At 57.2% G+C, this 27,643-nt stretch overlaps 1 protein-coding gene and 1 long non-coding RNA gene across 11 annotated transcripts in view; one reads left to right on the top strand and one right to left on the bottom strand.

The window, feature by feature from the left end:
- The first annotated feature begins 4,416 nt into the window (after positions 1–4,416).
- LOC138925365 (uncharacterized) lies at positions 4,417–8,463 on the top strand. The gene is made up of 5 exons (XR_011441416.1): positions 4,417–4,689; positions 4,809–5,111; positions 7,015–7,116; positions 7,434–7,652; positions 7,786–8,463. It is a non-coding gene; the product is annotated as an uncharacterized lncRNA (long non-coding RNA).
- A 4,328-nt stretch (positions 8,464–12,791) lies between these two features.
- The window catches only part of CFAP46 (cilia and flagella associated protein 46), a 135,898-nt gene continuing 121,046 nt past the window's right edge, over positions 12,792–27,643 (bottom strand). For 4 of the 10 annotated variants that reach the window (XM_023636596.2, XM_014732978.3, XM_023636618.2 and 1 more), the window contains 9 exons: positions 22,398–22,471; positions 22,215–22,275; positions 22,109–22,144; positions 21,428–21,530; positions 20,564–20,676; positions 19,269–19,350; positions 18,507–18,643; positions 18,324–18,404; positions 16,178–16,966 (listed from right to left, as the gene is read on the bottom strand). In XM_023636596.2, the coding sequence (XP_023492364.2) occupies positions 16,845–16,966; positions 18,324–18,404; positions 18,507–18,643; positions 19,269–19,350; positions 20,564–20,676; positions 21,428–21,530; positions 22,109–22,144; positions 22,215–22,275; positions 22,398–22,471 (809 nt within the window). In that variant the 3' untranslated portion in view covers positions 16,178–16,844. Of the gene's footprint in view, positions 13,796–16,177; positions 16,967–17,846; positions 18,170–18,323; positions 18,405–18,506; positions 18,644–19,268; positions 19,351–19,589; positions 19,704–20,563; positions 20,677–21,427; positions 21,531–22,108; positions 22,145–22,214; positions 22,276–22,397; positions 22,472–27,643 lie in introns of those variants that run through there. The other 6 variants (XR_011441397.1, XR_011441398.1, XM_070275489.1 and 3 more) reach the window with 3 other exon arrangements.

Here is a 27,643-nt window from a genome sequence, read left to right as displayed (position 1 = left end):
TTAGGCCGGCCTCTTGCGGGCCTGGTGTGGTTCGTTAGCAACGACTTTCCCGGTTCAACCTGACCACCAGGGTTTTGGTGGCGCGGACGAAGGCGACCCTGGCGGCTCTGTGCAGGGAACCAGCGTCCGCTCGCACCGCTACCCTCGGGTGTCCTTTTTCGTTTTGTGCAGTTAGCTACAGGGTCGTAGCTCTGCGGGTCCCTACGCCAGATCGAGGCTCCGACAGCCCCTGGCCGGCCGGGCTGGGCGCGCATTCGGTGGTCGTCCCTGCCTCGCGTGTGCTCCCACTGTGCTGCCCTGGGCGACGCGGCGTGGCGTATGGGGCCGCCTGCTTCGTGTGCAGTGCAGCCCCGCGCGCGTGGGGGTTTCTCTCTCCCCGCTTCTTCGTCCGGGGCCACACTCGCGGGATCCGGGTGTAGCTGCCCCGCAGGCGATCGGCCCCGGTGGAGCCAGGCCCGGGACACTGAGCGTGACCCTCCTGGATTCCCGCGCTGCGTGTGGCCCTGGGTCGGCCTGGCTCAGACACCCGCCTCGTCCTCGCTCGCGTCCCCCTTCCTCGGAGGAAACAGCGCGTGTGCGCCCCGAGAGCCCGCCCGCAGGGAGAAGCTTCGCCCGCAGGGTTTGGGCCCCTCTGGGCTCCCCGGAGGCGGCAGCACAGGCGGCCTAGGCTCGGGCTCTGCTGGGAGCCGCTGCGGGCTTGGGGCGGGGCCAGAGGGGGCGGAGCAGAGCGGAGTGGGAGGGGCGCGGCCGGCTCCGGCCTCTGACCCCCTCTGCGATACAGAGCGGACCCCGGGCGGCAGCGGCCTGACGGTCGTCTGGAGGGAGCCAGAAGGGGCGCACCTGGGTGGGACGACAGGGGCGCGCTACCCTCCCGAAGGGTCCCTGCGACACTGGCTCCGAGGCGGGAGGAAGGCCGCAGCTCCGGGCGCCGCGCTTTGGTTCCTTGCACTACGCGGCGGGGGCCTCCCCAGCCCTTTTTTTACAGCTGAGGAAACAGATCCCGAGTCGCTGCTCCGCGCCCCAGCAACCCCACACCCCTGCCCGGGTCTGTCTACGCCGGGTCTCCCCTGAGCAGCGACCCGAACGCTTAGAGTCGCTAGTGAGGCTGCCGTCTCCACTGCCCGCTGAGTGCGCGGCTCTCCAGAGAGCCAAGGGCCGTAGGTGTGGGATGGGGTGCTGGGGTGCGGTTTGAGGGAACCGGGGTGAGTTGGGGGAGCAGGGGCTGTGGAGCGACAGCCGCTCTTTTCCAAGTTGTTCTGGCCGTAGGCGTCTCCGTGCGCACCCCAGGCGCAGTCGTGCCCGGCGCCCCGGCGCTCCCCACTCTCCTGGACCCGCGGCGCGGTCCCCTCCCCTCAGCGCCCCGGGCCCGGTGTATAAAGGCTTGTTAACGCCCTTGTCCTCCCCACCCGCAGTCTCCAGGCGCTCCTCTGGGGCCCGCGCCCTCTCCACGCCATACCTGGGGCTCCCACCCGCACCTCCTCCTCCTGAGTCCCCAGGCGCCGCCCCTCCCGAGGATCGAAAGAAATGCCCCTCCTCCAGGGAATGTCCGGGGGCCGCCTGCCGGGAAGGAGCGGCTCTGGGCTCCCGGCGCCCGGGCTGGTTCCGCCAGAGTGGAGAGGTTCGCGAATGCCACCTCCTGGTCTGGAAGAAAAGCTGCAGATGACGGGGGCCGGCGCTTCTCGGCTCAAACATCTGTCTTCGGAAAGCGGAGAGAGCGCCGTTTGGCAGAGACCTTTGATCATTCGATGTTTATTTATCTGCACCTACTACGTGCCTGGCGCGCCCTCGGAGACCCACGTGGCCGCGGATCACCCGCGGGAGCCGCGGACGAGAAACAAGAACACACGGCCCTTCAGCGCGTGCCCGCAGACGGGGCAGGACCCTGGATGAGGGCTTGGGGGGCGTGGTCAGGGAGGGTGGAGGGCCGGCCAGGGTCAGCAGGTGTCTGAGCCCTAGGCGGGTCAGAGCCCGGGCTGGGGAGGGGACGGGAGGGCCGGTCCGAGGGGCTTGCACCTCGGAAAGGAGCTGGGATTCTACCTCCGACCGCACAGGAAGCCGCTGAGTGCAAAGACCTTATTGGCGAAGTGGGGATTTGTCCCTGAGCTGCCACCTGCCCGCGCCACCCTGCTGTGGTCCCGGGGCTGCCTGGCACAGGGCCCTGGTTTGCCTGCCCACTGGGAGTCGTTTTCAATCTCCGAGCAGATGAGGCGCCCAAACGCGGCTTTGGGTTCAGGGGACTGCTAACCCGGCGTCGGTGGGCATGAAGGAGAGAGACCCTTGAGGTAACCTGATGTCAAACTCAAGGCGCCCCCCATCCCGGGGCTGGGGGGGAGGTGAAAGGGAGGGGGGCGGACACCAGGACCCCTGAGGGGTGGGGCTCAGGGGAGGCCAGGTGCACAGGCCAGTCCTGGAACCTCCGAAGGAAGTGGGCTGGAGCAAATCCCACCCTCCTGGGCAGATGCCCCCCCCCCCCCCTCCGCCAGGATCCGCAGCCCAGGCAGAGGAGGGAGGGACTGTTTGAAAGGCAGTGGGCACTGAGCGCTGAGGCTGGGAGGGGCACGGATGGGTGGGGAAGGGAGGCCCAGCTGGTCACCCTGGCCCAACGTGATCCCTTCTCCCACCTGCGATATTGCCTGGTCAGCCTGGACACTCCAACTCGGTCTCATCCCCATGTCATAACCAGTGTGCATCAGATGGAGGCCCACAGCGGCCTGTCCCAGCCCTCTCTCGCCACCCTTCTGACCCTGCAGTGGTCAGGTCCGGCTCCTGGACCACTCTCCCCCATCTCTGCGTGACTCACTTTCTCCTTCATCAGGTGTGGGCTGCACACCACCCTCAGCCTTCTGCTTGCTGACCTACCCCTCTGCAGCGCTGCTCCTGCTGAATGTGCTTGCTGATGCGATCGTCTCCTCCGAGCATGTCAGCATCCAGGTGCAGGGAGCCCACGTGCTCAGGGCCCGTCGGGACTCACTGAACATTCCTGGAAGAAGGAATGAACGTGACCCCAAGCCCCTGCTTCAGAGGGTTTCTCAGAGCCCCGTGTTGGGGTTGGGGGGTATTCTGTGCTCCCCTAGGAAGTGGGCACCACTAAGGAGCCTCCAGGCATCCTGAGCCAAAGGGCATCATGGAGGTTCGCAGGACCCTCTGAAAGAGACTTTCTGTGCCAAGCAGCATCCCCAGGAAGATTCAGGCAAGGCCCTGGGAAGCTGGGCCCCTCGGCGGGGGGAGACCCCGGAGGTGTGCTAGGGAGGGGGCTGAGGGCTGAGCCCCCATGGCCCACCCCTCCCTGGCAGGCAGCAGTCTGGACAGCAGTCGGGGCCCAGGGGCGTGGGACCTAGTTGCAGGGGGGCAGCTCCCCCTGAACTCTCCAGTGGACCCCCTCCCCCTTGCCCATCCTCCACAGACCTCTGGCTTTGAGGGACCTGACGATCACGCCCAGCCTAGGTCAGGGCCTAGCGCTTCCCACCTTTCAGAGCTCTCCCTGCAAGGCTGCTGTGCCCCGTGCCTCGCCCCCACCCCCCACCCCCGCCTCCGGCACCTTTTATTTTCTTAAAGTTGTTTATTTTGGTAAATGTAATATCCACAGAAAGTATACATAACACAAGCTCTTGTCATCCAAACCCAAGTTCCTGCCATCATTTTGCCCGACTGGCTTTGCCTTTCTTCTCACTGTGGGGACGCGGCTGCCACAGCGTTGAGGTCTGGGCAGACAGTTTCATGGAGGCCTCGATCCCCAGTCCGCACCCTCGCTACCCTCCCAGAATGCCCTGGGTGTACGGGCTCCATGCAGGTACTGAGCGGGCAGGACTCCTGACCTGACCCTACGACTGGGTCTGTCATTCCCTGCTGTGAAGACATGTGTCTACAGGCCCTCGTAGCTGCTGCAAGGCACCCACATGCGAGTGTCCGCCTCGTGCTGATGGTGTCCAGGTGCTTTTGCTCACTTCTCAGGCCAGCTTCTTCAGAGGCGGGGCACCTCCCACCTCCCAGCCCCGCCAAGGCTCACCTGGGCAGCCCAGTCTGATGTGCAGTCTCGGGTTCTCAATTTCCTGACCTCTGCGATTGGGAGGGCATTGACCACGCACCCGCCCCCTCCGGGCAGCACATCTGGTCTTCCTCCCTCTCGGGCCCTCTTTCTTCCTCTCCTTCCAGGACCCACCCCAGGTCTGCACGGCAGTCTCCACGTGGGCGCCCCACAGGCACCAACCCACCCGGGGCCCAAACTGTGTGCCAAGAGCTTGAATGAATGAGTGGCTGAATGAACGACTGTCCAGCAGAGGCCATTTGGAGCTCAAGGAGGGAAAGTCGGACGTGGGTCTGGTCCCAGCCAAAGGACGTGACGAACATGAACCCTGCCCCCCCAATGACCCCAACCTCCATCTCCCCCCACCCACCCACCTGCCCTCCCCTCTTTAGGAGCCTTTCCCAGTGCTTGCTGTTTTGTTCAACTTTCCTGCTTCTGAGAGGCGCCTGACTCTTGGTTGGAGACCTGTGGCCGCCTGTCCCCCACAGCCACAGCCGAGCGGGGCCAGGCGAGGGCTCTGGCCCCCACTACATGCCCAGTGAGCGGGACCACCTCTCCCCCTGGCTGAGGAGGGCCCAGCTGGGGTGATGCTGCCTCGGGGCCTTCTCACCCTGCTAGCCCCCCACCCCCAGCCCCACCCCGTGCTGGGGGAAGAAGGGAGTCAGGTGAGGGGAGGACGGGGCCGCTACCCAAATCACACAAGGGGCTCCTCAAGGAGGAGTCCAAGGCTGAGGGTGGTGGTCACACAGGCCTCAGAGTGCCCCAAGAATCCTGTCTCCTTCAGGAAAGGACGAGGAGAGGTGGCCATAAATCACCGCTCAGCTAATTCCCCAGGGCCTCGCGGGCACCAGATGTGCGGCCGCGGGTAATGAACGCTCTCCGGGGGCTGCTCTCCGGGGGTGTCTGACCGCGTGCCAAACGCACTAATTGAGCGCCGAGTCCAAGATTTGTGTTCAGGCTCCTGCTCCGCCACCTTCACTGTGCTCCCAGGATGGGATCCCAGCCTTGCTGGCCAGGTGAAAGCTTCCGGAAAGGCTCCCGGCTACACTCCAGTTGGGGGCTAGCCCGCTGTGGGGCTTCCTGGCAGGTGAGGGGGTCAAGCTGTGCCATGACTAGCACCCCCCAGGCATGAGCAGCCTCTCCGGTGCCCCTTCCTGACGATGTCTGGACAGGAGCCCAGGCCCCCGGTGCCCAGAAGCCTTGGCTACCATGGCCACGTGGGAGGAGCTGCCCCGTCATGCAGCCGTCTCTGCCCCCCTGCAGGCGTGGCCTGTGCTCTCTTGGCTTGAACCCCTCTATCCACTTATCCCTGGACTTCAGTAAATGCCCATGGGGAGAGGGGAGAGCGGGGTGCTCCTCTGAGCGGGAGGCCCACGGCACCCAAATTACCGAGAGTCTGACAACTGCGCACGTTGGAGATATTTACACGCCGATCGATGTGCTGCCGCCGCCACTGCTGCGCTGCCGGGGCCCTGCGAGCCGTAAAGGGGGGAGGGCCCGCTTCCCAGAAGCCCTGAGGGCTGGGAGAGAGCTGGAGCAGCAGGCACACGGGGACAGGGGAGGCGGGGCCCGGAGTCCAGCGGGGCGTTGGGTTCAGTCTCCAGGGGAGGAACTGTCTATGATGAGAGCCAACCTGCACGTTTACAGGGTCACAGGGCCGCAGGGTGGAGGGCTGGACCCCAGCCGGGACGTGGTTTCAGGCAAGAGCCGTGGGGTCCCCTGGCCGGCTCCTGGGGGGCCAGGCGTACAGGGAGCTGGTCTAGGGGAAGACTGTGTGAGGGGCGTTTGCTTGGACCTGGTGCCCTGTCCCCAGGGTCTGTGAGGGGAACAGTCAGGCTCTGGAGACAGGCTCTCTGACTTACGGGGGATATGTCTGCTGCGTGAGTCAGGGCGCACCCCACATTCCTTGTAATGCATGAGGGGCTCCGGCCCCGTTGCGGCCACCACTGCCTGGCCAGTCTGCCTGTCTGGGCGGTAGGTTCAGCAGGGCTGGGGAGGGAGGGAGCTGGGCCCCGTGGTCTGGTCTGGCACACGAGCTCCAAGAGCTCAGAGGCTGTGTGCACTGCCAGGCCCAGCAACCCCTCCCTGCCCCGGGGCTGGGGAGCGGGCACCCCAGCTGCTGGTCTGCAGGGGCCTGTCAGCAGCTGCACTTTATAGCATGGCTGGCCAGTCTCTTCCCACTAAGGGCCCGCCCCAGACAGTTCCCAAGTGCCCCCGCCACGCTTCCCGGTGCCACAGCCTCCCAAGCCTGGATCCACATTTCGAGTCCCCCCAGGGAGGGCCCACTAGAGAATGCGGGTGGCTGGAGGGCACCCGTGAGAGGACGAGTCCCTGAGGAGGAGGTGTGAGGCCCGTTTCCCCTCCAAGGTGGGAACAGGCCCTGCCCTGAGTGGTCCTGGGGGTGTTCCTCTGCAGCCCCCTGCTCGCCAATACAGGCCAAGAGAGAGCCCCACCCTGCCTGGCCTGGACACTCAGGGGTATCCCTGGCACACAGGGGCATCCCGGACACACGGGGTGTTCTGGGCACGCAGGGGCGTCGAGGGCACACAGGCATCCTGGGCCCGCAGCAGTGTCCTGGGCACGCAGGGGCGTCCGGGGCCCTCAGGGGCATCTTGGGCCCGCAGCAGTGTCCTGGGCACGCAGGGGCGTCCGGGACCCTCAGGGGCATCCTGGGCCCGCGGCACTGTCCTGGGCACGCAGGGGCGTCCGGGGCCCTCAGGGGCATCTTGGGCCCGCAGCAGTGTCCTGGGCACGCAGGGGCGTCCGGGACCCTCAGGGGCATCCTGGGCCCGCAGGGACTCAGGCTGGGAGCTCTGGGGCCTCCAGCAGTGGCAGAGACTAACTGACTACAGAAAGCGGCTCTGCCCCTCAGGGACATCCTTGCTGGCTCCCAGGCAGGACAGCATTCTTGGCATCTTCAGTGAAATGATGGTTGTCAGAAATGTGAGTGGAAAGCAGTTTTGTTTTCAAACCAAACTTTATTGTTCCAGTTATGAAGATGGCAGACACTTACTGTAAAACACTGAACAAAGTGAAAAGAGTTAACATCCCCTCATGTCTCAGCACCTGGGATGTCCTTCGGCCATGGTGTGGTGAGCATCCTTGCTAACCTCTCTCCCTTCATTCATTCACTCATTCACTGATCCATACAGGTGCTTAATGAGCACCGGCCCTGTGCCCACTACTGCCCCAGGATGGGGGACAGCGACCTCCAAGGGCAGAGCGCCCATGTTGGGGGGTCTCACTGTTTAAGAGACCCTCACATGCACATTACTCACAAGTTTGCTCCCCTTCGCTCTGCACCGTGAGGCAGGCGTCTTCACGTCACTGTTCACAGCCACTCCGTCTTGTGGGTGGACCGTGGTTTACAGACCCAGCACCTGAGGTTTTCCCAATTTTTCACCTTTAGAAGTCGGACTGTGACGCCCCTGGTACACGTGGGGACCTCTGACTCCTTGTTGGACGACTTCCTGCGGGTTGGGCCGCCTGCAGTTTGTGTCGTCCTGGCAGACACACTGCCCTTCTGTCGTCTCATTGTGTGTTTTGCTCTCCACCGCTCCCGTGCTCCCCTCAGTCCTGTCATTCATCATCGCGTGGCTTTTTCTTCTTCCTCTGCGCTGCATAGAGGGTATGGGCCAGGAGCTGCCCCCAGAAGTCCTAGGAGGTCCCGGGGAGGAAGGCGGGCGGTTTGTGTGTGACGTACACACGCATGTGAATGGACAATGTGGCCAGACAGTAACATCTCCACGGTTCAACTCCAGACCGAGCCACAGAGCACAAGGCTGGAAGTTACAGGTGTCCCGAGGACAAACACCAAAATGTTTGGAGTCAAAAATGGCAGAAATGCATAAAGAAGAAAAAGAAACCAACTGTGGCCGTGAACTTCCACTCACCTCCCTGTCATGACAGCCGAGCCAGATGTGGGGCCGGAAGAATATACCCTCAATGTTTCGGATCTAATAAACATATCAAATTCTCTGTCCTGAAACAGAGACATGACACGGTTACAAGAGTTGACCGTACGTTATTCACAAAGAGAATATCGATAGTTTCACCAAAGTAGACACATTGCTTATCTTCTGGGGGCCGAGGGACAGGGGGTGGGTTCACGTCTGAAGTGGGAGCTGCCCGTGGAAACAGGCGGAGTGGAAACCTGCCATGACAGCCTCACTAATATAATAGCGTTCTGAAAAATGTGTGTGTCATTTCATTAAATAGATTAATGTCATCTCATCATTAAATATATGAGCATTTTCTCAGAGAAGAAGCCTGCAAGTGCTTGTGGGCACCGAGCCCTCCTCCGGAGGGGGCCTGGTGAGGGAGCGAGGTCAAGCTCGAATTTTCTTCTCTGTGTTCTCTGGTGCACTTTGCTTTTTGTCCTATGAGCACGGATTACTTTTATTAATAAAAACAATAAAGGCCTGCAGTTCAGGAAATGAGAGCAGCACAAGTGGGACGTGTCACCACAACTGATTCCCAGTGTCCGGGAGTTCCTGGAAGCATCATGTCTAAGCTCTGAGACCAGTCTCGCTGGGGTTAGGGAAGCTCAGAGGCACCCGCCCAGTTGCTGTCACCATCGGTCCCTGGTGCGTGACAGGGCGGCGTGGGGCTTTTCCCAAGGGAAGCACTGGGCTGGAGGCAGCCAGGTCCAGAGGGAGCAGCATCGCTGTCAGGGCTGCGAACGATGGCATCATTACAGACCGCGCCTCTGCAGGAATTTCAGAAGAAGACGAAGAAAAGGGGGATCTGTTGTTACTGTTAGAGATGGGGCAAGGAGGAGAGAGAGCTCCTCCTGCCAGATTCAGAGGAAAAGCACAGTTGCTTGGATTTTTAACAGCGATTCTTCCCCAAGGACTTAAGATGCCTGATTATATGTACGTTTCTGTCCCTGACCCACGTTCCCACGACATCCTGCGGCCTCAGTCACATCTCTCGTTCTGCTGGCCTCCCCCTCCAGTTTACAGAGAAGCTGATGGCGTGTTCCACTTTATAAACACGAAATATTCTAGATCCAACTGACTGATATGCCTCATCTACCCCTGGGGGAAACAAGCAGATTATCAGGTCTAATAAAATTTTATTGGTGTGAAATCCTTTTCCAGTTGGCTTTTAGAAATAATATTAATCTCTTAACCACTTATATACCTGTAGAAGTAAGAAAACTTTAAAAAGTAAAAAGAAATCACTCCTTGTGCTGTAAATATGTTGCCTCTCTGAATTTTTTTTCTTGCTAAAGCTGTAGCTCAGAAAACAGTGTCACTGTGACTTGAATTAATGTCTTTGATTACTAGGTTACAAGAAAAGGAGCAAAACTTACTTTTGAACAAGTTAAATGTTTTAACACCCGAATTGAATTGTCAGGAAAAAGTTCACATCCCGTTCTTAACCAAGATGCCTCTCTGGACAGATGACGCTGATTGAATAAGTTTGCTGTAAAAGTCCTGTGTGTCTTCTCCCATCTGTGCCGTGTAAAACACTGTCAGCACACTGTTCTGATTTATGCATGTTCGGTTATTTTTTTCGTTAACAGCCTAATTATGTGACTTCCTGAATGTCCTCTCCTGGGATGGCGTGTCAGAAGGATCCGGTTAGGGCCGTGTTTTGGGCTGTGCTGATGGACGGGCAGAGGCGTCTGTAGGCAGAGGGGTTGCACATCTTCCCCTGGGAATCCAGTGGGGAGGTGGCCTGAGGTCCCAGAGGGGGCTGCCACTCTTGGTGGGATTCCAGGCTGGGCGTGTCTAGGAACCAGGCCCTGCTTCACAGCCTGTGTGAGTGGCGACGTAGGTCAGCGTGGGCGTGGGCTCATCCTAAGGACTGGGCCCGGAGGGCTGGCTCCAGTCAAGCCGTCCCTGGAGTTCCCGCTTTTGCTGCTGTGCATTCGAAGGGCTGTGAAGAGCATCCAGCGGCGAGCCTGGGAAGTGGCTGCTGTGAGGAGAGGCGAGGGGGCTGGCGGCCGTCCCCACCGTGGACGAGGCCCTGGCTGCTCGGCTGCTGGCCCGGCTCTTGGCGCCCAGCTCCTGCCGTGTGTGCCTGGAGCTCTGGCCACTTGGGCGGAGACTTAGAGACAGGACACTTCCCATTCATGAGTCACCTGTGGACAGGTCACACGGCCACCAAATGGGGAGCTTGGGCAAGGCCAGGCTGGTCGGGGAGAGAAACCAGCAGGGAAGTGGTTCTAGAGCTTCTGTGGGGTCACACAGCCACCTGCTGAATCACCCAGAGGCTGAGGACAGTGTGAGAGGCAAGCCCAAGTGGTATGGCGCATGGGGGAGGAGAGAGGCCTGGGGGCCAGAGCCCGTCAGAGGGAGGACGGCCCAGTGCGTGGCCTAGGGCAGGACAGCCCACCTGAGCCCAGGGCACCTCACGTGAGTCCAGGACTCCTCACCTGTGCCCGGGACACCTTATCTGAGCCCAGGACCCCTCACCTGTGCCTGGGACACCTCATCTGAGTGCAGGACACCTCACCTGAGCCTGAGACCCCTCATCTGTGCCTGGGACCCCTCACCTGAGCCCAGGACCCCTCACCTGTGCCTGGGACACCTCATCTGAGTGCAAGACACCTCACCTGAGCCCGGTACCTCTCACCTGAGTATGGGCTTTGATCCTGTGCAGGCTGAAGGTTGCTCTCTTCACCGTTATGAGAGACTGAAAATGGGCACATTTGATGCCAGAACAATGTGTAAAATGTTAGTGGGGTGAAATGTATCACAAAGGAGACACAGCAATAAATGGAAAACTGGGAAGGATGTTTCAAAGACGGAAGAAAATTAGCATTCATATTATACAAAGAACTAGAAATTAAAAACAAAAAGAGAAGGCCAGCACCAGTGGATGGTGGTTAAGTTCACCATGCTCCGCTTCTGTGGCCCAGGTTTGGTTCCCAAGCATGGACCTACACCACTCGTCTGTCATGCTATGGCGGCAGCTCACATACAAAAAGAGAAAGATTTGCAACAGATACTAGCTTGGGGCTAATCTTCCTCAGCAACAAAACAAAACAAAACACAAAAAGATAAACCCAATAGAAGAAAAGGACAAGTCATGACTAAGAAACTCACAGAACAGGAAATCCAAATGGCCACCAAGTACATGAAAGGATGCCCAACCCACCAGGTGAGGAAATTCATTAAAATCAGCAGGGATGTCCCACCCGCCATGGCAGCCCTGGGCCCACCTGCACCCACCTGTCCCCACCGCCCGGCTCAGTGGCTTTGCCTGGGGCTCCAGCTCCAGCTTATCGGGGGGGTAGTTCTGAGCCCAGGAGCGGCTTCAAAGAGGATGTTTCCCAGGGGGCTGGCCCCGTGGCTGAGTGGTTAAGTTCGCGCGCTCCGCTGCAGGCGGCCCAGTGTTTCATTGGTTTGAATCCTGGGCGCGGACATGGCACTGCTCATCAGACCACGCTGAGGCAGCGTCCCACATGCCACAACTAGAAGAACCCACAACGAAGAATACACAACTATGTACCGGGGGGGCTTTGGGGAGAAAAAGGAAAAAATAAAATCTTTAAAAAAAAAAAAAAGAGGATGTTTCCCGGGGTTCCAGGCTTGGGCAGGATGGTCCCTTGTCTCAATCTGGCTTGATGGGTTCAAGTACCCTAGTCCCTCTGTGCCCCCAGCCCAGAGCTGGCTTGGAGCAGGTGCCCAGGAGAAGGGGAGGGGAAGAGGGGCGTGGGGGCCCTGATCTCGGGGCTCCGGGCAGAGGACATCCGCCTGCACCTTATTATCTTCACGCCATCTCTCGTCTCTTGTCACAAAGAATTAAAATCTATAATAAGAAAATTTAAGAGCTCCCCTGTAATTTGGCCCATCAGCTCCATCCCAGCCATTAGCCAACCGCATGGGGGTATTAATCTAGTCGTCTCCCTCTGGTCTCAATGAATCGTGATAAAAATGTCAAACAATTAGATTATATTGGCCAACAGCGCCAGTGTGATTGAGCGGCGAGGCAGGGCGCGTCCTGAATCACCCTGACAAAGGGAGCCGCTGCACCCCGCCATAAATCCCTACCCCCTGCCCCCCGCTTCTGTCGTGGGCCCAGCTCTGGGAGGCACAGGGGTGAGGGATGGGGCCGTGCAGAGGTCAGTGTCAGACCAGTGAGCAGGGCCGTCCCGAGGGAACCCCGATGCTGGGGGGCCTGGACGGTGGGAGGGGGGTCTCTGGGGACCAGAGTGATGCTGGCGGGGAGCAGGCAGCCCCTGGGGGCCAAGACTCCTCTGAGAGTCTCCAGGTCCCCACGGGTCGCTTCCCCATGGAGACACTCTATGCAGAAGGGCGGGCACCCGGGAAGGCACCCAGAGTCCGGGCTGAGATCCTCAGGCCAGACCCGCGGTCACAGGGGAGGAGGCCTGGGGCTTGACCCTGCCGCTCCGGCCTCGGCCCTGAGGCTGGGGGACGGTTTGCAGCAGCCGCTGTGCCCAGGGCTCCGCCCGGCCTGCCCTTCCCAGGAACCATGCGGCCACCTTCTTTTTTCAGGGTGAAGACGTATTGAAAATTGATTTCTCTGTTGGAAATGGGATAATTAAACTGGTTGTTTCTATCTTCATCATCGTCATAATAAAATGAGAGGACAGCAGGGTTATGCCTGGCGTGAAGTAATATTGTATGTCCTAATGCAAGGGAGCATTAATTGAATACAAATGGCCTTTCTTGAAGTTGCTGGGTTATATTTCAGAGATATGGGATAATGATGCCAGTTAATCATTTTTACAAGATATAAAATTACTGGCTCCTCTAGGAAGATCATTAAGGAAAACAATTGTTCACAGCAATTGAAAATAGAGTTTTAATTATTTAACACAGAAATTAAACTATTAAGACACCAGTGTTGGCTGAGGGAACTTAATAGAAATTTATACACAAGCGTCTGTGAACATTTTACTTTTATTAACCCACCTAATTTCTTCATCCAAATCAGTCTGGAAGGCCTGTTTTCACTGTGCTCGTGAGTTAACTGCCTGGCGAGGAGGGCAGGCCCCGCGTCCGAGGCCCAGGGAGACGGGGAGCCCGCGGAACCACAGACTAGCCTCCCGGGAGGAGCAGCTGCGCCCTCCCAGCGGGCACGGGACATCCACTGGGATTCCTGGGGGGGGCCAGGAGCCCAGAGTGCCTGTGCCAGGAGGTAAGGGCAGCAGGCCATGGCGGACAGAGGCCAGGCTCTCCCACGCTACAGGCAGCTGGGGACTGGGAAGGGCAGGCATGAGGTGGCCACCACGTGGAGGGTGACCTTGGTGCCCAGGGGATGCTATTCTGTGGAGATGAGATGAGGAATGAACGTAAAGTGTTGGCACAGAGCCTGGAGCTGGGGCCACCCACCTCACAGGTCACCTGAGTGTGACCCCGAGTGGGCTCTGGCAGGCGGGGTCCTGACCCCGGCTGCGGGTTCCAGAGCCCACATTACCTGGCCTGGGTGGCAGGGGCACCAGGTGTACCCAGTGCCCTGAGTGCCCTCATCCTCAGGTCCCCCCCATGACGAGGGTCCCCCCAGACTGCCTCACCCCAGCCGGGGAGGCCCACCCTCCACGCCTGGGGGACCCCCAGTCCTGGGGCACTGGGTCCTCCATGTTTGCAAGGGGCCTGGCTGAGGGCAGGGAAGCTTTCAACAAGGATTCTGACCTAAAATCCAGAAGTGGGAAGTCCTCTCCCGCGTTAAGGGGAAACACAGTGGAGCTCGCTGTGGAAGAACGAAGCAGAGGAAAACCAGAAACCCACCAAACGTGGACTTTTGGTGTGGGCTGCTTTTTTCTCCTTCAATTTTTCTTATTTTCCAAATTTCCTACAATAAAACAAGTTTTAAAAAAATCTTATTTTAAAAATATGGAAATCATTATTTCAAAACATAAATTAAGAAAACAAATCAAACTTTAAAAGGGTGATGAACAGCAAGAACAGAACGCGTTGGCGTTTGCCTGGGACAGAGGGGCCTGGACGCTGCGGGGACACAGGACTGTGGGCTGGGAGGACGCTGCCTCCCCTAACACACGTGCGGGTCTCGGAGCTGGGGCGGGGTCAGGCCCCCGGCGGCCCCAGGCCAGGTGCTGCCTTCTCCAGGGGAGAGGATGGCCCCAGTGACCAGCTCATGGTCAGCAGCCTGGGTAGAGCTCAGCTTGGACCAGAGCAGGTGGCCGGAGACCCCCACCCCTACCCCACACACACGGGTCCCCTGGCTTCCGGGAAGTCAGGGGCTGAGCGTGGGCAGTGGCGGTCATCTCCTGCAGCCTCCAGGCCCCTGGTGCCAGGGCACCCACATCCTTCCTGGAAACCATTCAGAACCTGCAGGTCTGGTCTCTCCCTTGAAAGGCTGTCCACCCCTCGAACTACATTCTGTCTCCTATTACTGCCAATAAATCCCCAGTGATCTCCTTTCTCCTTATAGTTTTTAGGGTTACATAAATTTCACCTACGTAATTTTTTCATGCTTGAATATATTACAGAATGCCACTGCTGTTAGAGCAGCTAATTGATAATGTGATTTGTTCTGTTGCTGGGACATAACTCAGAAAGTTATTTCAGAGCCTGTGAGACGGGGACGGCACTCCGGGTAACATTTCTCACGTGAGCAGACGCAGCGTAAGGGAACAGATGTGAGGCTGCACAGATGAAATATTTCCAGAAGCTTTTATTCTTGTTGTTTGGGTGGGTGCCAACATCTTTCTAGAAGAAAGCTCATATTTTTAGTGCTGCTCTGATTTGAATTTATTCCCTGGTCATTAGTTAGCTTTTTTTAAAAAAACTGGAACATGTGTATATATTTGAAAAAAGGAAAAATCAAACAGAAAAGATGGGACTCACCACCTTTCAAGATTACCAAAGATGAGCTTTTTCTTTATCTTTTCTGTTGAATTAATTACAGATTCACAGGAAGTTGCAGACAGTACAGGCAGGGCTGGCCCTGCATGTAGCTTCCCCGGGGCAATGTCAGAAACAGCTGCCAGGAGCTGAGGCTGGTGCAGCCCTGGGCACGCTGTGGCCACATTCCCTTTTCACTGCTTCTTACAGGTGTCTGCACCGGTGTTTGTGTGTGTGTGTGTAAGCTGTGACATGTCACCCCACATATAGATTGGTGTCACTGACACAATCAAGATGCAGAACTGGTCTGGCACCCCAGGGTCTCCCAGGGCCCAGCCTGCAGCCCCTAGGGAGGGGTGAGTGGGGTGTTTTCTTAAATATCCACAGCCCAGCGCCACCAGACCCCCAGAGCCCTGCAGGAGGTGGGTCTGCCTGGGAAACAGCACCACAGGCTCCTCCCCCAGTGAGGCCCTCTCCCTGCACAGGCCCCTTCAGGGCCCCAGGAACTGCCGGGTGCTGGGGACATCAGGGCCAGCAAAGTCCAGGGCTGGCCACTCAGCCAAGAGGCATTTGGAGAGAGTGGGTGCCCCGCTCAAATCCTGCTGGGTCCCATGGACATGCAGTCCCCACAGTGGGAGAAAGGTGCCCAGAGTCAGAGGGGCCAGCAAGGGGGTCAGAGGGTGGGCACTGCCCTGGGCGGGGGCTCCACAGCCTGGAGTGTTCTGGAGGAGCACAATCCTGCCCTTCTATGCCCTCGAGTCCCCCCGGGGCGTCTCTTCGGACGCTGAGGGACATGGGCACAGAGCCAGGAGAGTCGGGCCTCCTGCGGAGCACAGCAGGCAGAACCGCCAGGCTGCACCATGGAGCCAGCCCCACAAGGCTCACGTCACCCTGTGGCGGCTCTCTCCACTTGTCATGGTGTGTCGGGTCCCAGGCTGAAGACACAGCCCCAGCCTGAGCCCTGGTGGCGGGAATGCACAGGACCGGCTGACACCCAGTGGTGCTTGGAGCTTGGCTGGCCTGTCTCTCCCTCCCATCTCGCTGGCCGCAGTCTCACGCGGACTGGAGGCCCTGGGCTGGGGGCAGGGCCGTGCAGCCCTCAGGGACAGCCTACAGTGGCCACACGTGCCTCTGCAGAGCCGGCTGGAAGGAGGACATGCCCCTTCCCTGGGGACACGCCTCCTCTACTGGACGCGGGCCCCCGGGGAAGGCCCCAGGCGGAGGGCTGGGGCTCATTTCGGAGTGCTCCCTCTGTGGAGGCTGAAGGAGGTGCTGGTGTCCCTGCAGCGGGCAGGAAGGGGTGGCAGCCAGAGCCATCGCTGGTTCCAGACCGAGCCCCTGGGGGCACAGGCACCACACCACCACAGAGGCTGATTCAATTGTTTACTGAAGCACCTCAACTGAAAACAAGTCTGTCCTGACATGGCTTCTGATCAGGACAGGGCAGGAGCGCCTGGGATGTACTCTGAGAGGGGCTGTCCCCTGAGGGACCAGGAGCCTTGTCCCCAGGGAAAGGAGTCTGCCGTCAGCCAGAAGTTGTCTGTGGAGGCCCACGTGCTGCTGAAGCCTTGTAGGAGGTGGAGACCACCCCTGTCCCAACACCCCATGGGGACCCGGCCCCCCCTGGATTGAGACCACCCTGGGTGCACAGGGCAGGGGAGGGTGCTAGGGGTTGACCCCTGATGCATTCCTCACCCCACCCACCCCTCTGAGCCCCAGAGATATTCTCCTCCCTCCACGAGGGTCCTGTGGGTGCTGGGTGGTAGGCGGTCTGGAGGGGGGGAGCCACAAAGCAGGCCAGACCCTGGGTGGGTCCTGGCCTGACAGTGGTGATGGAGGCAGGCGCCGCCGTGAGCAGAACTGGAGGGGTGGAGGGAACCTGGGTAGTGCAGCCCTGCAGGAGGCACTGGAGGAGGGGCTGGGGCCGTGGCCAGGGCCGGAACTCCTGAGGAACTGGGAGGGACAGCCGTAGGTGGGAATGGAGTGTGTCCAGGGCGGTGAAGCAGGGCTGTTGGGAGGCGGGGCCCAGGCCTCCATCAGCCGATGGCCAGGTGTGGCAGCCCATAGAGGACCAAGTTGAGGGCAACAGGGAGCAGCTTAGAGCCGTGGGGCAGTGGCCGGAACATGAATTTCTCCCTGGAGGTCTGCGGAGACTCACCTGAGGGGAGAGCGGGACAGGGGCCTGTGAAATGCGAGGCTCATGGGCGGCAGGACGTCCGGCCGTGGGGGCAAGCAGGGAGGGAGGTGAGGGTGCTCCTGGCTCTGCCTCTGGATGCAGCCCGGGCCTGGACGCTGCCACATGTCCTTTACAGATGGGGACACTGAGGCTGGAAGGCAGCCAGCGCACAGCCAGGGAGTGACCGACTGCACCAGGACTGGACCTGCCTGACCCCAAGGCCCACTCTCCCCTCCACACCACGGCCTGGCACTGAGTGCTGTAAGAATCCAGAAGGTTCTACCAGCTGACGCTGCCTCTGCTACAACCGGCTGCCACCACTGACTGCAGGGAAGGCCTGCACAGGATCGGGGTTTGTCCCTCCGCGCCCCATGGACATCAGAACCAACAACAGAGGTCGCAGGAGCCACGGTTCGCCCCTCCTCTACCTGATGGAAGAGGAACATGCTGGCAGCTCTTCAGCCAGCAGAGCCACGCGGCTTCTGTTTCTGTCCCGGTTTATCGCTCCTGTTCCCAATGAGCTGGAATCCTACCCACCTCCACCCACCTGCCAACACCTGTTCACTCACCCACTCACCCATTCATGTACTCACCCATTCCGTCACTCACCCATTCATTTGTTCACTTATTTAGTCCTCACCCGCCCACTCTCTCATTCATGTTCTCACTGATTCATTTGCTTACTCATCCATTCATTCATTACTCACTCATTTGCTCACTCACCCATTCGTTCCCACACCCATTCATTCCTGTACTCTTTCATTCATTCTCTCATCCAGTCATTCACTCATTCAACAAGCATTTATTCAGCAACTACATCCCAGGCACTGCAGACTATGTGATTTTTAAACGTTAAGCTCCGTTTTGTGTGGTATACTTTGGAGATTTCATGATTTTGAATCACCATGGGATGTGTCTTTCTCAGTTATGGCAGGTTATTCCTTTAAGGTAGAGCTATAACCAGCATTGTATTGAAGTTGTTTTCACACCGCTAGCTGTGAAGCTGTTGCCAGTGTGACATCAGGGTTCCGCTTGCTCTGAAGGATGAGCGGGGGGCTTCCTCGTTCCCAGAGAGTGTCCCTGGCTTTTAGAATCTGTGTGACTTGAGCTGCTGCAGAGACGAATCTGCAGTTCTGATGCTGCCGTGCCCCCGGGGCCTCTGACACCAGCTCTCCCTGTGGGCCCCTGTTCGTAAGGAGGCGCCTGCTGACCTCTGGAGGCCGTGCAGGAACACAGCAAGTGGGGATGCCTCGACCCTCAGGGCTGCGGGGACGGTGGTCTCGAGGGGCAGCACACAGCCTGAAGGGACAAGCCGTGAGGCGGGAAGCGTTCTAGTTACCGTGGTTGGCCACTTCGCTTGCTTCCATCTTCTGAAGGAGACGGACTGCTCTCCCGACCGGCTTGCCAAGTGTCAACAGATCTAGAGCAGAAACTCCCTTCAGACAGGCTGTGGACACTGCGGCAGGCTTCTGGGGAAGCCTGAAGGGCTGCGAACAGGCCCAAGGTGCCCACTTCCACTCACTTTCCCACAAGATGCTGGCACGCAGCGCGTTGTCCTGCAGGAGTGTCGGCCACTGGTTCGCCAAGATGCTCCTGACCCCCACCAGACTCAGAAGGATGGCAGTCTTGAGAGGCCCCTCCAAGGACAGCTGGGGTGCACTGCAGGGGACCCAGCTCCCTGGGCTAGTACCAAGGGCCCCCCACCCCCGTCCACAGCCCAAATGGCACCAAGTGTTGGAACGTGTACTTAGATTGACAGCTCTTAGAGCTCTTGAAAGAATCCAGAACTCCTACACATCCCCAAGTTAGCTGGCATCTAACGAGGAAAGGCGTTTCGGAGCGCTGCCACATCCCTCCAGACGGCTCCCAGTCACAGGGTGGAGTCAGGAGGGGAGGCCTCCACCACAAAGGGGAGGGCCCCCTCCGCCAGCTCGGCAGCCCACAGAGGCCCTGGGGCTTGTGACACAAGGAAACTCTGAAGCCAGGGTGCCCCAGCTGCCGGCCCTCTGTCTCCTGGCCCAATCCTGCAGGCCTCAGGGCTCCAGCCTGGCCTGGAGTCGGCCGCAGGAGCTGCCCCCCACCCACGCGCCCCCAGAGACTTTGCCAGGGGAGGGTTTGAGAAATCATGGAGCCCTGGCTCCCTTGTGGGGCTCTGCCTGTGGGTTCAGGGGCACTCTGTCTCCCTGCGTCCCCAAGGGGCACAGCCAGTGCTCATCTACCGCCCAGGCCACCCCATCAGTGGCCCGGCTGCTGGCTAGAGCCGTGCGGAGGGGACTTCAGGCACCTCTTGTTCTCCGAGACCTCCAGCTGCCGCCGCATGCTCTCGTAGGACCGAGTCAGGTCCAGCACGACCATCATCTGGCACTCTGCAGGGCATGAGGGGCGGCTCAGGGGCTGGGCACCCGGGAGAGGAGGCCATGCAGGCTGGCGTCACCCAGGGCGAGGGTGGGTCATGGAAACCCAGCCCAGTCTGCCCGAGCCTCAGACCTGACGACCACAGGCCCTTTCTGGGGTCCACTGGCCGCACAGGCACACGGGAGCCATGGACCCTTCACAGCCTCCCTGTGTGACGAGGCCGGGCCATGGGGAAGGGGTGGGAAGCCCACTCCGGGCCTGCTGCAGCTCTCCCCGCCGGCAGAGGGGTCTCAGCTCCCAGCACTCCACACCGACAAGGCGTCCCAGCCATGGGGCAGTCACAGGTACACCCGGCCCAGGTCCACTGAAAGAGGCACCAGTGTCCGCAATGCAAGGCTTGGGTGTGAGTGTGCAGGGAGCCCCAGGAGCACAGAGCCGACGCCCCACTTCCCCGCAGGCGGGCAGGCAGAATCTCCAGCTGTGCGAGGACAGGCCTCAGCTGGAGCAGCAGGGGCCCCCGGCGATGCTGTGGCCCTGCGTGCCGCCTGGGGAGCTTACGGGTTTCTCCGACTTCGCTCGCCATCTCTTGAGACGGCTTGCAATGAAAGTACCCAAGAAGCCCTGTTTCCACCTCCCCCTGGGGTAAGGAATCCTTCCAGGTGACCTGCACATGGGTGGGAGGCATCTCTGAAGGGTCCCCTGAAAGGGCCCCCCACCCACGACTGTGCAGAGTGGCCTGCTGCCCAGGAGAAGGTCACCCCCAAGAAGGCCAGACCAACCCCACAAGTGTCCTGGGGGTGGGGGCACTGATGCCCTCCTCTGCTCTCAGTGGACCAGAGGGCGGTGGGGGGGCGGGTGGCAAACAAAGCCCAGAGCGCCCACCTTAGACCAGAAGAACTGGGGGAGGGGTTGAGATCAGCGTGTTCTGGAAATGCACCCCCAGCCTTCCTGGACTCTGTAGGCCCAGTCCCGCAAGGACAACCGCCCAGCTCCTGACCCCCACCAGGCCTGCTGGTCTGGAAATCTGAATCAGGGTCTCTGAGAAACAGAGGAGGGGCACCGAGGCAGGGGCTTCCTCCCTGAAGCCGCTGCCCCCCCAGCCCCTGTAAGACAGATGCTGCCTGAGGAGATGCAGGGCCTGCTCTGTCCCTGTGTGGGTTCATCTCCAGCCCCTGGGCCTGGCGGGGAGTCGGGCTTTCAGGACACTGAGAAGATCGGCCTCACCTTGTAAGTTCATGGCCGCCAGCCTTTCCACTAACACGTGTGACAGCATGCTCTCCATCCCATAGAAGAAAAAGCCGCTGCAGCTGTCCAGGAGCTGCTCCCACTCAGCCTGGCTGCAGAGAGAAGGGGAGTGACGGCGTATGGACTGGCAGCAGATGTCCAGGACGCCGCAACTGGGACCAAGTCTGTCCTGAAGCCCTCAGGGCTGGGTTGCAAGCGGAACACCCTCCCAGGGACTGTCCTGCCTGGTCTTCACTCCACCACCCACTCCCTTGCTAAGACAGAATCAGGACCCGCTTTCCCAGCATCCTCAGACACCTCTATCCTGTGTTGACTCTCAGGGGCCCTGGGTGGCTGGTCCAAGCAGCTCTCCTGAGAGTGGACCTCGTGTCCCTGGAATGAACCCGTCTCACTGGACAGGGGCTCTGGAAAGTGCTAGAAGGGCACTTCCCTGATAGCCAAGCACGCTCAGGTCCCCAAGGGCACCCACAGGATACTGTCCCTCCCCCCAGAGACCCAGTGCCTGTGGTTGGGGTACAGATCCTGTGCAGGACTGGCTGGGCCTGGTGCAGGGACACACTCTTGGGTACCCAGGTTCTCCTCTGTAAAGTGGGGATGAGGACAATGACACCCTCATCCAGGCACAGTGAGGACCAAGGAGCCCAGTGTGTGAGGAAAACAAGCCAGACCCCAGGAGCCACTGTGTCAGTGAGGATCGGGGGTCAGGGCAGGAGGGAACCTGAGGGAGAGAGGGGGAAAAGGAAGGGACTGAGGACACCGGTCCCCCCCGGGGTGTGGCGCCCCCTGCAGCGGGCTCACTTAAACCACCCCCCAGGACAGTACCCTGAGAGCCCAAACGCGAACCTTGGAAAGTGTGTGCTGCCCAGATGTCCCACCCATCTTGCAGTGAACATGTCTTGGTATCTTTCCAAAATTTCCCGGGTTACGGAGACAGGAGTCAGCGTCTCTGCAATGAGAACTGAATGTTGACAACATGCAGGAGCTCTGTCACATGAGGAGCACTGGGGGCTGCGGCGGGCCCTGTGCCCTCGGTGCCTTGTTGTGGCGCCTGGGCCTAGAGCTCTCCTGGGGTGCAGGCCCGGTGGAGTTGATGTTTGCTGCTCACAGAAATGGAGTGCTTCCCTCCTTGTGGAGAGATTTTAGAAGCCAATGTAACAAAAGGAAAACCCAGGGCGTTAAACCCTTGGAGGGGCAAGGCCCGCACTTGGCTCGTGCACACACTGAGGCCTGAGCAGAGGGATGCCAGGCGCCGCCCCAGGTCCGATCTTCACATGCTGCTGTCCTGACTTGGCCGCAGTTGTGGGGGAGGGGCCCTGAGGCACACGGGCATCCCCGGGGCCAGCGTGACCCCAACCCCCCACAGGCTTTGTGACACGGGGCAGCCAGAGGCGGAGGCCGTGCGCAGGACGTGGGGGCGGAGGCAGAGGCGCCTGAGGCACGGCACTCTGCCTGCGCTGTTCCGTGGGCGCTGTGGGTGGGGCGCGTGTGCTATGAGCTGCGACGAGGCGCGTGGGAAGTGCTCACCTATGCCCTGGGCCTCCTCATAGGGGTCCACGATGACTGGGCCTTGGTTAAGGAGAAACAGGGCCACAGGCTCGGGTGTCTCGGGCGGCGGCCCATCAAAGGATACACTTGAAGTCGTCTGTGGCGACTAAGATGCAGTCAGTGGGGATGACGCGGGGCGCGCTGCCCTGCAACAGACAAGGTCCGTTGATGTGTCCCAGGAGGCAGTGTGGCCCTGCTGCAGCCAGGCAGGGGCCAAACCTCGGGCCCAGAGCCACCTGTGGGACCCCAGACACCCCGTCCCACCTACCTTCCAGCCCTTCTTTCCTGGACTTCTCTTCTTTAGCTCTTTGCCTTTGCCATCCTTCTTTTTCATGTTCCCTTCTGTTGAGGACAAGAAAAAGAAGTGGTGATGTTCTAGAACCAGATAGAGGTGGTGGTATACAACACTGTGAATGCACTAAATGCCACTCAATTGTTCGCTTCAAAATGGCTAATTTTATATTATGTCAATTTCACCTCAATAAAAAAAACAAGAAGTAGTGAAGAAAAATGATTATAATTTTTGTAAAGTTGAAATGGCAGTACTTTCTCAAATGTGAAGACTCACAGGGCTGGGGGAGGCATGGGCCAGGAGACCTTAAGAAAGGAACAGTTTCCAGAGGCTCCCAGGCCCGGTTGGCTGACCATTCACACACCATGTTGAGCACCCACCAGTGTGCCTGCCGAAGCAAGCCTCATCACAGGGCCAGGTCCTGCCAGTTCCTCTGCCTTCTGCATAAGGATTTACAACCTGTCCCCTTGCTGTACTCCACTGTTCTGGCGGCTCGTAGATTCTTCTGGAGGTTCTGAGAGTAAAGAAGTCTCTTCCTTTCTTTCTGCCCTCGTGTCTTTCATTTCTGTCTGCACTGGAAGGACGATGTGAGGCTCTCAGCCATGTCCCCACTTTTTTTGTTCCAACCAATTTTTGTCTTTTTTGTCTGTTTTGTCTGCTTCTGTATTTATTGCAGCCTTTCCTAGGCTTTCTTCGGGATTTTCTGCTCTTGCTCTAAGTTCTTAAATCCAATGCTTAGTTTATAAGCTGCCAATGCTTTTCCTTTCCTCACATAAACACCTACAGCTACAAAGTCCTCCTGGGTTCTGCTGCGGTGACATCGCGATTGTCTTTGACATTCCCATGGCCATTTCTTCTGAGTCCCGAGTGACATTTAGACATGTGTTTTTAATTTCTAAGTGTACAGCGACTTAAGAAATCCCTTCTTAGGTCACTGGTTTCTAACTCAATCATACTGTGGACTCGGCCAATTCCTCTGATCATTCCATGATGTGCACTTGAAGGATGTCTCTACCTTTCAGATGCAGCTCCACCTGCCCGCCACGCCGCGGCTGCTGTTGAATGATCCCAATCTCCTCTTCTTCCTCTTTTCAGTTGTCTCACCCACCAGGAACGAGGGCTGGAGCCCCCCCAGCGGATGGACCCGCCACTCACGCCCGGGGTTTGGGTTACGTGTGCTTCACCTGCTCTGATGAACTGACCGCTGTCCAGCTGTGCTGGCCCTTCCCGCCAACAGTGACACAGCCGCCATTCTGCTCACTCTGCTGACCACGCTTTCCATTCTGTGGCTTCCTGAGGCAGTGTCCTTTTGGTTCAGGTGTGTCTCTGGTGAGCAGCACCTGACAGACGTCCTTCTAACCTCGCTGTCCTGTAGGGGCAGGTGTGGTTCATTGCTTTTTTCTGGTTAACGATCTAAATGGACTAATTTCCACCCCTGATGATTTACATCTATCCGTCTGTTCTCTGCGTGCCGCTCTGTCCTCGGTGCTTTCTAATGGGATTGAGGTACTTGGGTCACCTGTTTTTCTTATTCATTTTCCTTCTTCGTTGCTTTGAAGTTCATACACCAATTCTATCTTTGGTGGTTATCCTTAAAGCCTTACCACGGATATTTAACACCCAAGCAGCATCCCTCCAGTGTGAACAGCCAAGGCTCTGACACATCACTGTGGGGCCTGCAGGATCAGTCCTCTCTGTGACCACTCAGGAATGCATTTAAAAAGACTTCACTCACATTCACTAGAATTTTAGTGAGGTTGTGTTGTGGTGAGAGTCTGTATTAGTTTCTCGTGGCTGCTGTAACAAATTACCACAAAGGCAGGGGCCTAAAACAACACAAGTTTATCATCTCACAGTTCTGGAGGCCAGAAGCCAAAAAGGGATCCCAGGGGACAAGATTCAGGTGTGGGCGGGGCTGGGTCCTCTGGAGGCCCTGCGGAGGCATCTGTGTTCCTCAGCTCATGGCCCCTCCCTCCATCTCCAGAGCCAGCAATGTTGCACTTTCTTGGCCTCTCTGACCTCCGCCTCCCCCTCATAAGGACCCTTGTGATGACATCAGGCCACCGGGTCATCCAGGATCATCTCCCCACCTCAGGGTCCGTCACAGAGTCACATGTGCATGGTCTCTTGTCATGTCAGGTCACATACTCACAGGTTCAGGACATCTTTGGGGGCTGTTACTCTGCCGACCCCATCACCTGTTCCATGCTCTCCCATTGCTGCTACAACACTGCAATGCAGGGCAGTGCGACAGGAAGGCCCTTTCCAGAAACAGGGTGCAGACAGTTGGGACTCAGGTGGAAAAGGAAACTTAGACCTTACCTCATACCACACACAAAAATCAATTTCAGATGGAGGGTAGATAAAAATGTGAAAGGCAAAAAAACAGACATATGAACAGCTTCAGGATCCTGAATTAAGAAAAGACTTTGGGGAAAAAAAAAACTCAAAAGCACCAGCTATTAAAAAAGATTGATACATTGGACTATATTGAAATGTTTTGATCATCAAAAGACCCCATTTAGGAGAATGAAAAGACAAGCTACAGTGTAGGGGGAGACATCTGTAGTTCATATAAATGATAAGAAAATTTACATCCAAATATATGAAGAAACTCTACAAACCTACAGAACAAAACACAGATAACCCAGCAGAAAAGCTGGCAGAACACTAGAACAGGTTCTCCGCAGACGAGGACTTGTGAATGGCCAGCAAGAAACGAGGGGCTCCGCCTCACCGGCAGGCCGGCGGGACTTACGCCCGAGGCCCCACCCTAACCCCACATGGCCCCTCCTCGGCGTGCACCCGGGGAAGCGGCCTCTTGTGCCCCAAGAGGCTTCTAGGAGTGGTATGGTGTGTGTTTTCCACCCCTCACCACCTCCTTATTTAACCTGGTTTCTGTGAGGAGCGCATCTTGGATCTCGCATTTTTATTCACGCAGAGGAGCTCTGCCCTCTAACGGGGGTGCGGAGACCATTCACGGAGACTGTGATCATGGATGTGGCTGGGTTGAAATCTACCATCCTCCTATTTGATTTCTGTTTGTCCCCTCTGTTCTTTGTCCCCTTTTCCCTCTTTTCTGCCTTCTTTGGGTTCGTCGGTATATTGTATGGTCACATTTTGTTGTCTTCATTGGTGTATTAGCTATAACCTTTTGTTTTGTTTTTGGTGGTTGCGTTAGGTTCCCCCTTCGGGTCATCACAGTCCGCCATCAGGCCCTGTCCCACCGCGTCACGTACAGCAACGACAACATCCAGGCAGTCCTTCCACTTCCTGCCGCTCAGCCTTGTTCTGTCCTTGTCTCACATTTTACGGTTATGTTAGAAAACTCCACAACACATTGTTATTACTTTTTTGCTCTAAACTGTCAAAATCTTTTAAAGAGATTTGAAAAATACAAAAAAGGTTTAAAATATTTACCCACATATTCCTCCTTTCTGGTGGTATTTATTTCCTTGTGCAAATGTACCTTTCCATCCGTTTTTCTCCCACCTGAAGAACACTCTTTAGCATTTCCTGTAGTGCAGGCAGGCCTGCTAGTGAAGAATTCTTTCAGTTTTTCTGTACCTGAAAAAGTCTTTATTTCACTGTTTTTAAAAGTTATTTTCAAAAATATCTCAATTGACAGACTTTTTCTTTAATAATTTAGATGTTGTCCACTGATTGCTTGCATTGTTTCTGTTGAGAAGTCTGTTGTCACTCTTGTATTTCTTTCTTGATCCACAACGTATATTTTTTCTTTGCCTGCTTTTAGAATACTCCGTCACTCGTTGATAAACCAATAAATCATTGATTGGTTTTAATCAATCTGATTATGATGTTCCCTGGTATAGTTTTCTTTTTTGTGTGTGTGTTTTGGCTTCATGGAAACTCTTGGATCTGTGGGACTACAGTTTTCATCAAATTTGGGGGAAAAAATTGGCCCTCACTACTTCAAATATCCCCCCTTTTTGAAAATTGTAATTACAAGTATATTAGGCTGTGTGGAAGTGAATGACAGAAACCTCAACTCAACTGGGTGGGAGGCCTGCAGGGGGAGCCATCACTCCATCCCACATCCTCACAGCACCAAACAGGTACAGAGAACACTGCACCTCCAGCAGGAAGTACAACTACTTTACTATGAAGGAAGATTTCTCTCCACCAGGCAACAGCCCAGCCAATGAGAAATGCCACAGCTCAGCTAATGGGAAATGCCACAGCCCAGCCAATCAGAAACACCACAGCTAAGTCAATAAAAAAATGCCACAGATCAGCCAATGAGAAATGCTGCAGCTCAGCTAATGAGAAACGCCACAGCTCAGCCAATGAGAAACTACTGCTGCCCTGATCTTTTACTCTCCCCCAGTGGGCTTTCCTTTAGAAGAGCCCCTCCCTCTCCCCCTTTTCTCTATAAAAGCAGCTCCCTTCCTTTGTTCTCTTGATTTACCTGTGATTTGCCACAGCATCGCATCTTGAATTGCAATTCTTTTGCCTATCCCAGAATAAACTTGTTTTGAGATAAAATAGGTGAATTTGCTTTTTATGTTGAGAGCTGCTTGAACTTGTCCAACTGATCACTGATGCTCTGTTCATTTTTTACAGTCTTTTCCTACTGCTATTTCTTCAGGTTCACTAATCTCTTCTTCTGGTGTGTCTAACTGCTGTTCATGCTACAGTGTATCTTCCATCTCAGACAATGTCCTTCATCACTAAAGTTTCATTTGCGTGTATCTTCCACATCTCTGCTTGACATGCTCAGTCTTTCCTCTCCCTCCTCAGACACATGAATCACAGTTATAGGAACTGTTTTTCACTAACTCTAGCACCTGCATCATTTCTGGGTCTGTTTCTGTTGATTGGTTTTTCTCTTCATTACGGGTCATGGTTTCCTGCTTCTTTGTATGCCTAATCATTTCTGATTGAATGTCAGGTCAGACATTTTGAATTTTACCTTGTTGGGTGCTGGATATTTTTTATTTCTATATATATTCTTGAGCTTTATTTTGGGATGTAGTTCAGTTACTTGGAATTAGCTTGATCTTTTTGAGGCTTGTTTCAAGTTCCGTTAGGTGAGGCCAGAGCAAGTGTCCCCAGTGCAGAGGCAATGCCCTGTGAGTTATATATTTTTTCATTCTTGCTAGTGGAAACTTGAACCATTCCCAGCCCTGAGTGAGCTCTGGAGACTGTCCTCTGCTCCTTGTGGGTGGCTCTTTCCCTGACCTTAGGTGGTTTCCTCTCAC

This window comes from Equus caballus, chromosome 1, assembly GCF_041296265.1.
Source record: "Equus caballus isolate H_3958 breed thoroughbred chromosome 1, TB-T2T, whole genome shotgun sequence".
NCBI classification, from domain to species: Eukaryota; Metazoa; Chordata; class Mammalia; order Perissodactyla; family Equidae; genus Equus; species Equus caballus.
This window is presented reverse-complemented; position numbering and strand designations above follow the sequence as displayed.